We start from the raw sequence: 15,977 nt of genomic DNA on the forward strand, positions 1-15,977 counted from the left end.
GAACCCCACTATCTACCCTTCTCCATTGAGAATACTGACCATTTAACCCTATCTTTTAACCAGTTTTTAATCCACAATAGGACACTCCTATCCCATGACTCAATTTCCTCTGGAGTCTTTCATGAGGTACTTTGTCAAACACCTTTTGAAAATCCATATACATAATATTGACTGGCTCACCGTTATCCACATGCTGTTCATCCCTTCAAAGAAATGTAATAATTGGTGAAGCAAGATTTCTCTTCACTAAATCCATGTTGGCTTTGTCTCATTAATCCATGCTTTTTAATATTTTCTGTAATTTTGTTCTTTATAATAGTCTGTACCATTTTGCCCTGCACTGACATCAGGCTCATCAGTCTATAATTTCCCATTTCAGCTCATAGGGTCAGTGGTGGATGCACCTTATACTAAGTTACATCACAACAGAGTAGTCCTCTGCATGCACCCTAAGTTCCTGCCAAAGGTTGTGTCGGAGTTCCATCTGAACCAGTCAGTTGTCTTGCCAACCTCCTTTCTCTGACCTTATTCCCTATCTGGTGAAAGGACCTTTCACACCTTGGACTGCAAGCGAGCATTCGCCTAGGCCCCACAGACAGTCTGGCCAGCTTTTTCTTTCTTTTGATTCCAACATGGGGATGGGGGTTGCCATTGGGGAATCTCACCATTTCTAATTGACTGACGATTGCATTTCATTCGCTTATACCCAGGCTGGAGATTCATGTCAAGGCTCACAATGTAAGAGCCTTGGCTGCGTTGGTAGCCCACGTGCAGGCAGCCTCTATTGAAGAAATTTGGAATGCTGCAACGTAGTCTCCACACATTCACATCTCATTTCTATCTTGAGCAGTATACCCGACGTGACGGTCTTGTCATGCAGACAGTGTTGCAGAATCTGTTTGGAGTCTGGAATCCAGTTCCACCCCCTAGGCCCGTTTTATTCTATTCCAGGCTGCACTCTCACTCAGTTTGTATATAGTTTCAGATCTGAGTACTGTCCTTGCCGTTGCGAGGCCCTGTTGACTACTGTTTGTTGTTTTTGGTGAGCCTAGATACTAGGGATACCCCAGTTGTGAGAATTATGGCCTGCTTGTCTTTGGAGAAAGCAAAGATACTTACCTGTAGCAGGTATTCTCCGAGGACAGCAGGCTTTATATTCTCACAAACCCTCCCATCTCTCCTTGGCGTTGTCTCCTATTTTTTCTTTTTTATGCTGTAGTATCTAACTGCGCAAACCGTGGTGTTGCGGGTGGGAAGAGACGCATGTGCAGTAGAGTGACTTGCGCGTTCCACAAAACCCTGTTTTTTTAGCTTGTTACAAGCTATGGACCGGGCAATGCGGGATCGCGTTACCCAATTGTGAGCATATAAGATCTGCTGTCCTCAGAAAATACATGCTACAGGTAAGTATCTTGGCTATATGAAGTGACAAGATCATTTTAGAATGTAGGGCTGGTAGTTTGGAAATCAGTGTTTTGAGTTGCAGTGTAGAGTCATGGCATGGCTTTGAGCGAGATCTGAACCCACCTGTACTGCTTGTGCTTTGTACCAGTTGGTCATATCCACTGGCAAAATCTCTGTGCAAAACTGGATTCAGTAACATGCTTCATTCCTGATGCGATTGAATGGAAATTTATGGAGCAGTTTCCAAAATGTGAACTACCTAGAGCATACATGTACAATCTATTAATCTCATTCATAAGAATACTAATTCATATGTTGTCATAGGCTGTATACATGATGCCTACAGAAGGAGACGACTCATCGAAAAGTGTTCCTTTAGCGTTGCAACGAGTGTTTTATGAACTTCAGCATAGCGACAAACCCGTAGGAACAAAAAAACTAACAAAATCTTTTGGGTGAGTACAGCTGAGAATTGTTTTTTCCAGAAGCCAAGTGTTTATGACTAGGTACTGGCACAGAAATTCAAATTTAGGTTTTGCTTTTACCATTTTGGAAATTGTTTTGAAATTGCACATATTATATTTGTTCACGTTTATTAACCACTCTTCAACCCATTCCTGCTGATTTACAACGTAGAATTTATTTAAAATAAATATACATCAGTCTGTGTGTCTTAAAATAAAACTGCCATCACATCTTTTCAGTAGAACATCCTACAGTTCCACTCACAATGTCTGTCACCCTGACTATATCTTATCAAGAATGATTCAGAACAATTGATTGAACAGAAACTAACAGTTTGTAGGAAAGAGAATGGAAAAAATACCCAGACTCCTATAGTTTATTAAATTACAATGAGTGTTCAGAAGCCTATGGGAAAAAAGCAACTGTGGCCAAGAGGGACTATTTTGAGCAAGAGATTTAAAAAAAACAAAAAAAACAAACAGATTCTGCCCCAAAAGAACTTTTTGCTATTGTTAGAAAATTGTCAGTGTCATATGATAAGGGAGACCTGTTTGATACGTATATTTCCAGCCAGGCTTTTGTGACTGCATTTAATAAGAGAGAAAATATCCATTATTTGATCAGATTACTATTTCATCTAGTTTAGACTCGAATATAGAGCTTCAAAGGGTTGGGGTGATTTTCAACCAGTATCAAGTACTCTAGTAGAAAAGATTATCGGACAGTTGAATTGCACTTCTAACTCCTTGGATGTTTGTTCTCCAACTTTAATTAAAGCCTTAAAAAAGGAGTTGGCTAATTTTTTAGCAGTATTAGTTAATAAATCATTGGGAGAAAGACGTTACCCTGATATATTTAAACATACTATAGTGAAACTCCTTTTAAAAAATGACCATCTAGACAAGTCAGAAATATAGATGAAATAGGACCATAATTCCTTGTTGTTTTCTTGGCAAAACGTTTTCTGGAGGAGTGGCCTAGTGGTTAGGGTGGTGAACTTTGGTCCTGGGGAACTGAGGAACTGAGTTTGATTCCCACTTCAGGCACAGGCAAGCTCCTTGTGACTCTGGGCAAGTCACTTAACCCTCCATTGCCCCATGTAAGCCGCATTGAGCCTGCCATGAGTGGGAAAGCGCGGGGTACAAATGTAACATAAATAAATTAATAAATAAATGTTTTACTTCAGGAATGTTACTGCTTTATTCATGGGCCCAAAGAGTTTGGTTAGATCCAGATGTGGGTAGGGCCACCCAGGAGAGACGGAAGCTCTTTTTAGCCATGCAACAAACTTTCATTTTTGCTTTGTTACCTTTGCAAATGTGTGATTAAATTCCTTAATGTACATATTATGTATTCTTTGTCCCAGAACAACTGTGTTCCTTTTTGGATATTAAGATAACCGAATAAACTCACTGTGCCTTATTGATGATTAGTAGTGTGATTTGTATTAGAGGGAAGTTTATTTCTCTTTTTTCCTGTTTTTGAGGGCAAAGTTTTGTGACTGTTGCTTGCTTGCTTGCTTCACTATTTTGTATAATTGTTTGCCTGTAAATTGTTCTCAGTGCAACCAGCCATACTACCCAAATGCCTCAGTGTTGAAGAAAAATGTAGAAAAAACGTAGGTCTGTTTAGTCTGCCCATCCACACCAACTGTATGCTTAGTTTTCTTAGTCAAATCTTTAATTAATTTAGTTGAACAGTATTGTGGTGAAGCAAGGAACTTTTCATGCTTGTGATTTCTAATGTTGCCTTATGATACTTTTTCCCTTTCACGGTATTTTCCCTATTTGGCCAGCAGATGGTGTCTGTCCTCTGCACTATATCTGTAGCAGAGGTCTGATTTCCTTTAGCTTACCTTCCACAAAATAGAGAGGAAAACTCCTGAGGGGAAGAGTAACCTGCAATGCCATTGATCAAACACCCATAGGGCTAATGCTCTGTACCATGATTGGCCCTGAAGCCCAAGACCTAGCCCAGAAGGTGCTGGAATTCTCCGGTCTCAGAGTGGGAGTGCGGAGGGAGTAGACCTCTACTCTGAGACTCTGTGCAAATCCTGTGACCAGTTAGTTTTCCTGATCTCCCCTGGTACTACTTAGGTGGTAAAAAAAAAAAAAAAAAGGTGTTAGTTTTAATACTGAATCCTTGCTATTTTACCCGTTTTCTGTTTACAACTTTTACAGTTCACTGTTGTATTTTTTTGTGATGATAAACCTATTAGTTTGTTAGCTCTGTTATCCTGGACTGACTAAGAATCCCGCCAGTTTGTGTTCTTGGGAACTATGGGACCCCTAGGATTGTGGCCCCAGTGTCCCTAGAAATCGATGGGAAAATAACTTGAGAGTGGGAGACTCGCCCACAGGCAAGCGGGACACAGCAGGTGGGTGGAGGGTATGCCAGTGTAAACGCAGGTGCAAGCAGGCCTGGGCAGTGCTAGGTAGGTGGCCATAGGGTTAACCTCAGGTGGGTGCTAGGTGTTATGTGACAAATTATTGATGATAAAAAAACAAAAAAAAATGAACAAGGATGCAGGCATACTGTTTACCAGTAAAATACTGAAGAGTTACCGTATGGAGGACAGCATTTAATCATCCAGTTTCTTCCATTTTTGTAACAATTCCAATGTGACAATAGAGAGGGAAGAGTTATTTTTCCATTGTTTGATTCATTTCAAAGCAATTGAAAATTTTGGAAAGTGGCCTTTTATTTGCAAGTGATTCAAATCATGTTATCAATGTGGCCAACTATAGTGCTATCAAAACAATTGTATTACAGGTAAGCATCTCTCTCTCTCTCTCTCTCTCTCTCTCTCTCTCTCTCTCTCTCTCTCTCTCTCTCTCTCTCGATATAGACAGACAAATGGTGTTGATTAAGAGTTTGAGCACTTGTAGTTCAGTGAACCAGTCTTACATTGATATTTACATTGTAGTCAAAAGACAAAAACTGTATATTGTTATGCAAAGACTGCTTGTTTCTAACATTAAATGGGGGAATTTGAATAGGCTAATTATAATTTTTCCTTTTTTACCCCTAAACTACCTTTTCCATTATTTAAAACACTCCCATACTGCAGTATTATTTTGTAAAGTTTTGATTTGCTTATTTCTTTTAAGGTGGGAAACGCTAGACAGTTTTATGCAACATGATGTCCAGGAATTATGTAGGGTGGTAAGTTGTTAAATTGTTTTAATATATGCATGCCCTTTATGTTCATACCAAATTCATTTCTCTAAGCTCTCTGTGGGTGAGAATATGTTCTCTGATAAGTGGGCTAAGCAACCCTATTTGATGGGTGACATCTGATGGGCCCATGCAGGAAAAATAGTGTGGTGTCTAAAACAAAAAATGTTATGGAAATCTTTGAGAGACTTATTGTGCATGCACACCAGGTCCTGCCCTGTATCACGTGAGACCTGCTTGGTCTTTCTGTAAGTTTAAATTGATTTTTAGCATTTTCATGTCCAGAGCTTGCTCTCTTTGTCCCTCTTAGCATCCTGAATTTGGTCTTCAGGAGTTTCAAGTTTTCTTTATTTTTTTTGCATTGTCACCAACTTGGTTGGGGCTAACTTTTCACAGTTGATTTTTGCCGCAGCTATATTGTTTGGTGATATGTCCCAAAAGAAAGTCTCTGGTGGCTTTAAGAACTGTAAGCAGTGCGGCAAGACCATATCCAACCTTGATACTTGCAACTAATGCTTGAAGTGCCTGGGGGACCTGGTCATGAACTCAATTCAGTGTTGACACTCTGAAGATGAGAGGTATTCATAATCTTGAAGACCAGTATGAAAAGCTGTTCAGTTCATTTGAGGACATCTAGCATCAGAGACTGTGCTGAACACAAATGTATTGATGTAAAGAGTGCACCAGTCATAGATAGGTGCCATCAGGTACATATGCAGGTTAATTCCAATCTGGAAAAGAGGAAGAATTTGTCTTCAATGCTTCTGTCATTGAGCAAAGGCTCAGAAATGTCAGTTTCGGACTCTGTTGGGGCATGGTGCCAAGAGCACAGATGCTGGCTGCTGAAGTGTTTTTCAAGATTACTCAACCTCTTTGACATCAGAAGGATGCAGTAGGCTTCAGGGACCCGAGACTAGGCTGCTGATACTCTTTGGATGAGTCAGGAGAATAGCCTTGCCCCCCCTCCCCCTCTCTCTCCCCCCCTCCCCCTCTCCCCCCCTCTCCTTATTAGCAGTTTCACTGAGTTGCCCAGTTGGAACATAGATCATTGTATGACATGATGCCTCGGTCTTAGCTTTGGCTTGTTCAGCTTATTTCAGGCACTCGTGTAGATAGCTTGATGCTGAGAACTTAATTTTTTGTTAGTTTGTGTTAATCGTGTTGGTGTCCATCTCCAGTGCATGGGGAATTTGGGGGTGGAGATGAGGAGCCTTGCTGAGGCATAGGAGTATATCAGCATCTAGATGCCCGCGGTTAAGAGATGTCTTCACTGAGACATTGGGGTCTAGCCAGGCTCAAATCCAGACATCTCTTTTGGAGCACTTCACTTGGTGGTCTGAATCTGATCACTTTGGGATTCTCAAATTGAGTCTTTGTAATTTTCTGAAGAAGTGTGGGCGTCTTTTGGAAGGAAGGCACCACAGCAGGAGAGACTTGGTCTCATTCGGAAGTAGCAGTCGTTTGGTCTCCTGATGAAGCAGATTGTGAAACTTGGCCAATGTTGAGACCAAGTCAGTGAGATATTGGAAGACATCATTAACAGCATGAACTGGAAAGGAATGGAGTGGTTTTAGCATGAGGATCCTTTGCAAGTTTTGAATTGGTGATTTCTCTGAGAGAGAAGATAGACATCACAGTCATGCATGTCAGAGAATGTCGTTTTGAGTGTTCTCTTACAGATTGATTCATTGGGATTATCCAGAGTGGTCTGGCATTAATTGGATCTTGGTCCTTGGATGTTGTGGATTTTTTCAGGCATATCGGTGCACGTTCAATAAGGAGGACTGTGGGAACATTGAGCTTTAAGATGTATTATTTCGAATAACTTTCACATTTCCCAATTTAAATTCATTAGCGTAAAATTCCTTTTATCACGAGTGTGGACACTTTGGTGTATTGTAGCTGGGAGAAGATGAATATTACTGAGAATCCAAATAATACATTGATTCAAAATAAGTACATATTTTATTTATCTTAATATACAATCTTTAGTGCTCTACTGGTGCGGTGACTTTCATCCTGAAATATTATTTCCCAGTGGCGCAATGTAGGGATGTACTAAGCACCATTGGCCATGAATTTTCATGAGAGATATTTGCATGCACCTCATCCACTGCATGCAGATTTCTGTCATGAATATTCATTGTTGGATATCTTGAAAACCTGACTGGCTGGGGAGGCTCCAGGATAGGTTTGGGAAATCACTATGCTAAACTATTAACATCGGAAGTAATAGCACTGGGAAACAAAGTAGTCCTAAAATAGAAGTTACAAAGTTTGTTAATAAAAATAGGCCCAACATTCCCACATTTAGCTTAATAAGGCTACATCAAGGGTCTAGGGTAACACACAAAACTGCAGATTGTACATGCTAAGTAATCTTCAAAAATATGTATATGAAAAGGTGAAGAATATAAACCTAAACATAATATAAAGAATATTTAAAAACTTTAAAAAATACAATTACATAAATCCATGACAAAAGTATACTGAAAATAAACTTGGCCATGATAATATTTGGTCACAGTATACATACACTAAACGAGCATTTTTCAACCGGTGTACCACAGCTCCTCACCATGTGTGCTGCGGGAATCCCACGGGGATAAGTTTCATCTTCCACCCACGTCCTGTGCTGTGGCTGCTCCCCAGATATGCCGCGGGAATCCCATGGGGATAAGTTGCTTCTCCGAGGACAAGCAGGCTGCTTGTTCTCACTGATGGGTGATGTCTGTCGGCAGCCCCAGGATCAGAGATCTTCCTAGTAACAAAGTTTGCTAGCCCTCGCGTGCACATGCGCGACTGTCTTCCCACCCATAACGCGAGTGTGCTCCTCGGTCTCTTTTTTTTTCCGCGGCTGTGTTTCGGTTGTTCTGCGCCTCAGGAGAGCCCTTGCAGCATTTTTCGCCGCTCTTCGGAGTGTTTTCTGAGCGAGTTCGCTCTTTTTGTTTACAAAAAAAAAAGTTTTACTTTCCTGTATTTCCTTAGTTTTGTTCCAAGTAAGTTTCCTTTCGTCGTCATATGCAGCCATTTTGGCCGCCCATATGGGTTTTCCCCAGTTTTGGTGCCTTTTTTTGGCATCATGCGAATTTTGATTTTGCGGCGCGATTTTTCCGCCCATGTCCTCGAAGCCTACCAGCGGCTTCAAGAAGTGCATGCGGTGCAGCCGGACGATTTCGCTCACTGATAGGCATGTTTCGTGTCTGGGGGCTGGTCATTGCCCTGACGCCTGCACTTTGTGTCTTCAGCTAAAGAAGAGGACCCAGGCGGCGAGGTTGGCTCAGTGGAACCTTTTGTTCGGGGCCCCGTCTGGGATGTCTACGGAGCCAGCGGCACCGAGGTCATCGTCGGTATCCATGTCTGCATTGGAGACTGCATCAACGTCAGGAGCGCAGGTGATGGCTGTCCACAGACCCTCCCACGCTGGTAGCAGTGAGCCATCGAGTGGGTCTGCACCTGCCTCGAGGGCTCCTGTGGTACAGGCCCCCCTGGGACCGACCTTTCGGACCCGGCCCCGAGGAGACGTGTGGATTCCACGTCGGTACCGGGAAATTGTATGCTCTGTCAAGCAGGGATTGTCTCTTCATGTTCAAGTGTACAGCGCTGCGTACGTCTAGTAGCGCTATAGAAATAAGTACTAGTAGTAGTCAAGAGTTCCAAGACTCACGCCTTGGTGCACCCGAGAGGGAGGCTCTGACATTGGCATCTTCCTGGAAAAGGTTCTTTACTTGTCACTTGCAGCATCCAGGAAGTAGTGGGTTAAGTCCGCCTACCAGCAGTGATGCCAGACGGCCAGCTCCTTCGTCAGTCAGTATGTCTCTACCTCAGCAGGTGGTGGACGGCTTTTTCTCCAGCTCCTGGGCCCAAGGCCTCTGAGGGTGCTCCTGGGCCGGTGGCCAGTTTGAGCCGGGGGTGGCGGACTGGTGGTGTCCCCTTTGGCAGCATACGCAGTTGCTGGTTCCCTGCTGCACCCCAAATTCCCTCTGAGCAGGCTTTTGCTGTTCCTTTCCTTCCCTGTTTGTTTCTGCCTCCTCACTTAAAAAAAAACCAGAACATAAAATTTATTTAAAAGAGAAACACAGAAGCACAGGGAAGTGTGTTTTTGCTGTGAGCAGGTTTGTGTTACTGCTGTCCGAGTCCTGTTTTCTGTTGCCTGCTTGTCTGAGCCTGCCTTGAAGTGGAGCTGGAGAGTTGTATTTTTTTTTTTCTTCTTTCTTCGGGTCAGCAGTCAGTTCCCGTGCTTTCCCGGTCCGGGGTAAGTACTGCTGGGTTCCTGTTCGGGGACGGGCGATGGCAGCAGAGACGGTAAAACGCTGTTCCCGCGGGCCTTTGCAGCGTGGGGTGCGCTGATTTGGCAGGACTCGATGCCCCCCCCCCCTCCCCCCCGAGAGTATTTTTTTCCCGGCCACAGCCTGACGATTCTCGCACCATTTTGCGATTGGTTGCGGAGCTGGCTTCGGTAGCGGTTTTGGGCAAAGCTTCTCCGCTGGTAGGGGAGTTGGGGGGGCATCAGGCACTGTGGGCGGTGGTGCAGGTGCCATGGCTGTGACCTCCTCTTGTGGAGGAGGGGTTTTCGCCAGAGTTAATTTTGCTACTCCATCAGGCGTTTTTGTTGGAAAGGGCCTTTCCATATCATCAAGCTGATCAATCCATAGACTGGTGGGTTGTGTCCATCTACCAGCAGGTGGAGATAGAGAGCAAACTTTTGCCTCCCTATATGTGGTCATGTGCTTCCGGAAACTCCCCAGTATGTTCTCTATCTCAGCAGGTGGTGGTCACACACAGCAGCAGCTCTGGCTAGGCCTCCAAGCCTAATTCTTAGGTTTTGTTGAGTGCCTGGGGTTGAGGGCTCTTTTGAGCAAGTGCAAACCTGGTGGTGCCAGGTCCCTCCTTTTCTCCCCCCTCCCGCTGGCTCCGTAAAAAAAAAAAAAAAAAAAAATGTTGAACGTCCTTAAAGGCGTTTATTTCAACGTTTATTTAAACGTTTATTGCAGCTACTCACTGGGACACCAGGTCGTTACAGCTCGGAGCGGCAAGCAGGTAATTTTTACCTTTTTATAGCGGGCAGGGGGTTCCCCGATTCTTCTCCTCGTGGCATATGGCGTCGGAGGGCGAGGGCGCAAAGAGTCGCTCCCCGGATCGCTTGAGCGCTTCGAGAGGGGATGCGGGGGGTCTTAAAGCCTGATTCGCCCTTGTTGGGTGACAGTTTCGTGACCGATGAATGTCCCGGTCCTTCCTCCGGCGTGGCGGTTTTTCCCGCCATAAACGCCCATCCCCCGCTCCTCGCCTCCGCCATCTTGGCCGGCCACGCGGCTCGGACGGCTTCTTCTTGGGCCGCCCTTGAGGTTGGAGACATTAATGCCATGAACGCCCTTAATTTGGGCGACGGCACAAAAGCGGCTAAAGTTAAGCGCCGTTCTTCCCGCGCGGCTCCTTCGCGGAGTGTCGCGCCGGACGCCATTTTGGATGCGCAGCATGTCTCTCCCCCGCTCTTGCGAGCGCCGGTTGAGGGTGCGTCTAGGGCTGTTGCCCAGGCTGCGGAAGTACACAGTCTGGGGGGTTTCTCCCCCGAGTTTGTTTTGCTGCTGCACCAGGCCTTCCTTATGCAAAACGCTGCCCCTGCTCCCTCGTCTGGTAAAGAGGTTGAGGTTCCCAGAGGTAAACGCCCTCGGGTTGATTCCCAGGCCTTGGAGGACTTTGTCTCCTCCGATGTAGATGAGGGCAGCGTATCTGAGTTCTCCCAACGGTCCTTTGCGGATTCCTTGGAGGAGACAGCTCCCCGCTCGGATGGAGCGGATGAGCCCTCTGCAGCGCGGCTTTTTAGCTCAGAGGATTTGCCCAACCTGTTGATACAGGCCATGGACACTTTGAAGATTTCCTGTCCGGAGGACGTCTCTCCCTCAGCCCCTGTTGGCTCTGCCATTATGCTGGGGACGAAGCGCCCGCCTAGAACCTTCCACGTGCATGATGCCATGCACACCTTAATTTCGGCTCAATGGGATGTCCCTGAAGCGAGCCTTAAAGTGGCTAGGGCTATGTCCCGCCTCTATCCTTTGACTGAAAGTGAACGTGAGGCCTATCTGTGGCCTACCGTGGATTCTTTAATCACTGCGGTGACTAAGAAAACGGCGTTGCCGGTGGAAGGTGGCACGGCCCTAAAGGACGCCCAAGACAGAAGATTGGAGGCGGCTGCTTTAAGTTTGCAGGCCTCAGTTTGCGGCTCCTATGTGGCCAGGGCGTGCCTGACTATGGTGCAGCGGGCTTCCCCCTCGGATCATTCCTTGAGGGCTGATTGGCTGGCCCTGGAATCGGGCTTAGCCTATTTGGCAGACTTGCTGTATGATGTCTTGAGGGCCTCAGCTAAAGGCATGGCTCAGACAATCTCTGCGCGGCGGTGGCTTTGGCTGAAACATTGGTCTGCTGACCACGCCTCTAAATCCTGCCTGGCTAGATTGCCTTTTAAAGGCAAGCTGCTCTTTGGGGTCGAGCTGGACAAAATCGTGACCGATCTCGGCACGTCTAAGGGCAAGAAGTTACCAGAGGTCAGGGCTCGGGCTAGTACTCGTCCCGGTACCTCCAGAGGACGGTTTCAGGAAGCCCGTCGGTACCGCCCGGGCAAGTCGGGTTCCTCTGCCCCCTCTTCCTTTAAGAGGATTTTCTCCCCCAAGCAGCATTCCTTTTGCAGAGACCGCCGTCCCGGAGGTGCTCCCTCCGGTCCTCCCCCAGGGTCTCGTACCCAATGACGGGGTCCTGGTCCATGGCCCAGTGCAGATTGGAGGACGCCTGTCCTCGTTTCTGGGCGAGTGGACCAAAGTAACTTCAGACGCTTGGGTGCTGGAAGTCATCAGAGACGGCTACAAGCTAGAGTTCTGCCGACCCTTAAGAGACGGGTTTGTACTCTCTCCCTGCAAGTCTCCGGTCAAAGCTGTGGCAGTGCAGCAGACTTTGGACAATCTGATCCGCCTGGGTGCGGTCGTTCCGGTGCCAGAAAGTCAGCTTGGCAAGGGGCGTTACTCCATTTACTTTGTGGTACCAAAGAAAGGAGGTTCTGTCCGGCCTATCCTCGACCTCAAAGGGGTCAATCTGGCCTTGAAAGTGCGGCACTTTCGCATGGAGACTCTCCGCTCTGTTATAGCGGCAGTGAAGGCAGGGGAGTACCTGGCATCCTTGGACATCAAGGAAGCGTACTTGCATATTCCCATCTGGCCTCCTCATCAACGCTTTCTGCGTTTTGCAGTCCTGGGCCGACACTTCCAGTTCAGAGCCCTCCCGTTCGGGTTGGCTACTGCTCCGCGGACCTTTTCCAAAGTAATGGTGGTCATCGCGGCCTTCCTACGAAAGGAAGGAGTACAAGTCCATCCTTATCTGTACGACTGGTTGATCCGAGCCCCCTCTTATGCAGAGTGCGGCAAAGCTGTGGACCGGGTAGTTGCTCTTTTGAGCTCCCTGGGATGGATCATCAACTGGGAGAAAAGCCAGCTGCGCCCGACTCAGTCCCTGGAGTATCTGGGAGTTCGATTCGACACCCAAGTGGGCAGAGTGTTCCTGCCAGACAATCGGATTGTCAAGCTTCAGGCTCAGGTGGACCAGTTCCTAGTAGCCTCTCCTCTTCGGGCTTGGGACTATGTGCAGCTGTTGGGCTCTATGACGGCCACGATGGAAGTAGTGCCCTGGGCCAGGGCTCATATGAGACCACTACAACAATCTCTGCTGCAGCGCTGGACACCGATGTCGGAGGATTATGCTGTGCGCCTTCCCTTGGACCCAGCAGTGCGCAAGGCGCTGAGCTGGTGGATGCAGACAGACAAGTTGTCTGCGGGAATGCCTCTGGTGACCCCGGAGTGGATTGTCGTCACGACGGACGCCTCTTTGTCGGGCTGGGGAGCCCACTGCTTGGGAAGGACAGCGCAGGGGCTCTGGTCTCCTGCAGAGGCAAAGTGGTCTATCAACCTCCTGGAACTCAGAGCCATTCGGTTGGCGCTTTTGGAGTTCATCCCGGTACTGGTGTTGAAGCCGGTACGGGTCCTGTCGGACAATGCCACGGCTGTGGCCTATGTCAACCGCCAGGGAGGTACCAAGAGCGCCCCTCTAGCCAAGGAGGCTATGAATCTATGCCAGTGGGCAGAAGCGAACCTGGAGCAGCTGTCAGCGGCCCACATTGCCGGAGTCATGAATGTCAAGGCGGACTTTCTCAGTCGCCATACCTTGGAGCCCGGAGAGTGGCAGCTATCTGCTCAGGCGTTCTTGGACATCACGAAGCGCTGGGGCCAGCCGAGCCTAGATCTGATGGCGTCATCGGCCAATTGCCAAGTGCCGCGCTTTTTCAGCAGAGGACGGGACCCTCGATCCCTGGGAGTAGATGCTCTTCTCCAACAGTGGCCGACTCGGAGCTTCTCTATGTGTTCCCGCCCTGGCCCATGTTGGGCAGGGTGCTAGACCGGGTGGCAAAGCATCCCGGCAGGGTAATCCTGGTGGGTCCGGATTGGCCCAGACGTCCCTGGTATGCGGACTTGATCAGGCTCTCAGTCGACGATCCTCTGCGGCTGCCAGTGGAGCAGGGCCTGTTACATCAGGGTCCCGTGGTGATGGAGGATCCCTCCCCCTTTGGTCTTACGGCCTGGCTATTGAGCGGCAGCGTCTGAGAAAGAAGGGCTTCTCAGACAAGGTCATCGCCACTATGCTGAGAGCGAGGAAGCGCTCTACTTCTACTGCTTACGCCAGGGTTTGGCGTATCTTTGCAGCGTGGTGTGAAGCAGGCTCACTTTCTCCCTTCACTGCTCCAATTTCTTCAGTGTTGGCGTTCCTGCAAGAAGGTCTGGAGAAAGGCCTGTCGCTCAGTTCCCTTAAAGTCCAGGTAGCGGCTCTGGCTTGCTTCAGGGGCCGCCTGAAGGGTGCTTCCCTGGCTTCGCAGCCAGATGTGGTGCGCTTTCTCAAGGGAGTTAATCACCTGCGCCCTCCTCTGCACTCAGTGGTGCCTGCGTGGAATCTCAACCTGGTGCTAAGAGCATTGCAGAAGCCGCCTTTTGAACCCTTGTCGAGGGCATCTCTGAAAGACCTGACGTTGAAAGCAGTCTTTTTGGTGGCTATCACTTCAGCCAGAAGAGTTTCCGAGCTCCAGGCGCTCTCATGTCGAGAGCCCTTTCTGCAGTTCACTGAGGCAGGAGTGACTATTCGCACAGTGCCTTCCTTCCTGCCCAAGATTGTTTCTCGCTTCCATGTGAATCAGCAGCTCTGTCTCCCTTCCTTTCGTAGGGAGGACTACTTAGAGGAGTACTCTGCTCTTAAATATCTGGATGTGAGACGAGTCATCATCAGATACTTGGAAGTGACCAATGATTTCCGGAAATCGGATCATCTGTTTGTCCTGTTTGCAGGTCCTCGTAAGGGTCTGCAGGCTGCTAAGCCTACAGTGGCAAGATGGGTCAAGGAAGCCATTGCAGCGGCTTATGTGGCCGCGGGGAAGGTGCCGCCTATCCAGCTGAAGGCTCACTCCACTAGAGCTCAGGCGGCCTCGATGGCAGAGGCCGGGTCCGTCTCCTTGGAAGAGATATGCAAGGCGGCAACTTGGGCTTCGGCTCATACATTCTCCAAGCATTACCGCTTGACTGTGGCTGCACGGGCGGAGGCCCGGTTTGGAGCTTCAGTGTTGAGGTCAGGGATTTCAATGTCCCGCCCTGGGTGAGTACTGCTTCGGTACATCCCACCAGTCTATGGATTGATCAGCTTGATGATATGGAAGGTAAAATTATGTATCATACCTGATAATTTTCTTTCCATTAATCATAGCTGATCAATCCATAGCCCCTCCCAGATATCTGTACTGTTTTTATTCTGGTTGCATTTCAGGTTCAAGTTTAGTCTTCAGTTACTTCAGAAAGACTTCGTGTTCAAGTTTTTTCACTTGGATTCTTCAAGAGTTGAGACGAGTTTGTGTTACAGTGAGCTGCTGCATTCCTCTCCCCTCCGTTTTACGGGGCTGGATTGAGATTTAAATTCTGCCGGCACTCCCTCCCGCTTCGTGCGGCTGTAGGGCAGCTTTGTACCCCTCCCGCTTCGGCGGTGTTAGGGTCAGTCAGCTCCTCCCGCGGTTGCGGTTGCAGGATAAGCCAGATCCCCCCGCATCGGCGGGTGTGGTGTCCCTCCCCCGCTCCGCGGGGATGAGCTGGACGGATTCCCCTCCCCCACTTGTGTGGGGATGAGCTGGGTTAATTCCCCTCCCCCGTTTCGGCGGTGGTGAGCTGGGCAGAGTGTCCCTTCGTGGGTGTAATTCTCTAAGTGCTGAGTCCTGCGGATGGAGCTTTGATATCGACATACTGAGGAGTTTCCGGCAGCACATGACCACATATAGGGAGGCAAAAGTTTGCTCTCTATCTCCACCTGCTGGTAGATGGACACAACCCACCAGTCTATGGATTGATCAGCTATGATTAATGGAAAGAAAATTATCAGGTATGATACATAATTTTACCTTGATTCTCTCAGGAGGTCTGGGGGCAACCAAAAGATTTGGGGGTTTTCCACAGAGGATTTCTCCTCCCTTAAAAAGCCTAGGCTTTCTTTGGGGTCTGAGCAGGGGTCCTGTATATGGTCGCCTACAGCTTCCTCCGTGGTGGCTCTCTCAGAGCAGGTGGGGGTAGAGGACGTGGAGGACAGTGTCCTCACTGACTAACCGGAGGACTCTTCCGCCGTGAAGATTTTCCATAAGGAGGAGTTGTCCTCCTTTATCTCTCAGGCGCTGGAAGCCCCGAATATAGAGGACCCAAGATGGCTAGTATCTGACGACCTTCTAAGGCCTTTCCGGTACATGAAGCTATTGAAGAGTTGATTTCGGCCCCGTGGGTGGATCCAGATGGGGGGCTGAAAGTAGCCAGGGCTATGGCCAGGCTGTATCCGGTTTCAGCAGATCGTTTAGAGTAGTTTGCTCTACCTAG

General features: G+C 48.0%; 1 protein-coding gene across 2 annotated transcripts in view; it reads left to right on the forward strand.

Annotated features, from left to right (window-relative positions):
• Positions 1-15,977, forward strand: part of USP7 (ubiquitin specific peptidase 7) — a 377,898-nt gene that overhangs the window by 119,815 nt on the left and 242,106 nt on the right. For both annotated transcript variants that reach the window (XM_030213526.1, XM_030213525.1), the window contains exons 7-8: positions 1,729-1,859; positions 4,980-5,034. In XM_030213526.1, the coding sequence (XP_030069386.1) occupies positions 1,729-1,859; positions 4,980-5,034 (186 nt within the window). The remainder of the gene's footprint in view (positions 1-1,728; positions 1,860-4,979; positions 5,035-15,977) is intronic.

Source organism: Microcaecilia unicolor, chromosome 8, assembly GCF_901765095.1.
Source record: "Microcaecilia unicolor chromosome 8, aMicUni1.1, whole genome shotgun sequence".
Lineage (NCBI taxonomy): Eukaryota > Metazoa > Chordata > Amphibia > Gymnophiona > Siphonopidae > Microcaecilia > Microcaecilia unicolor.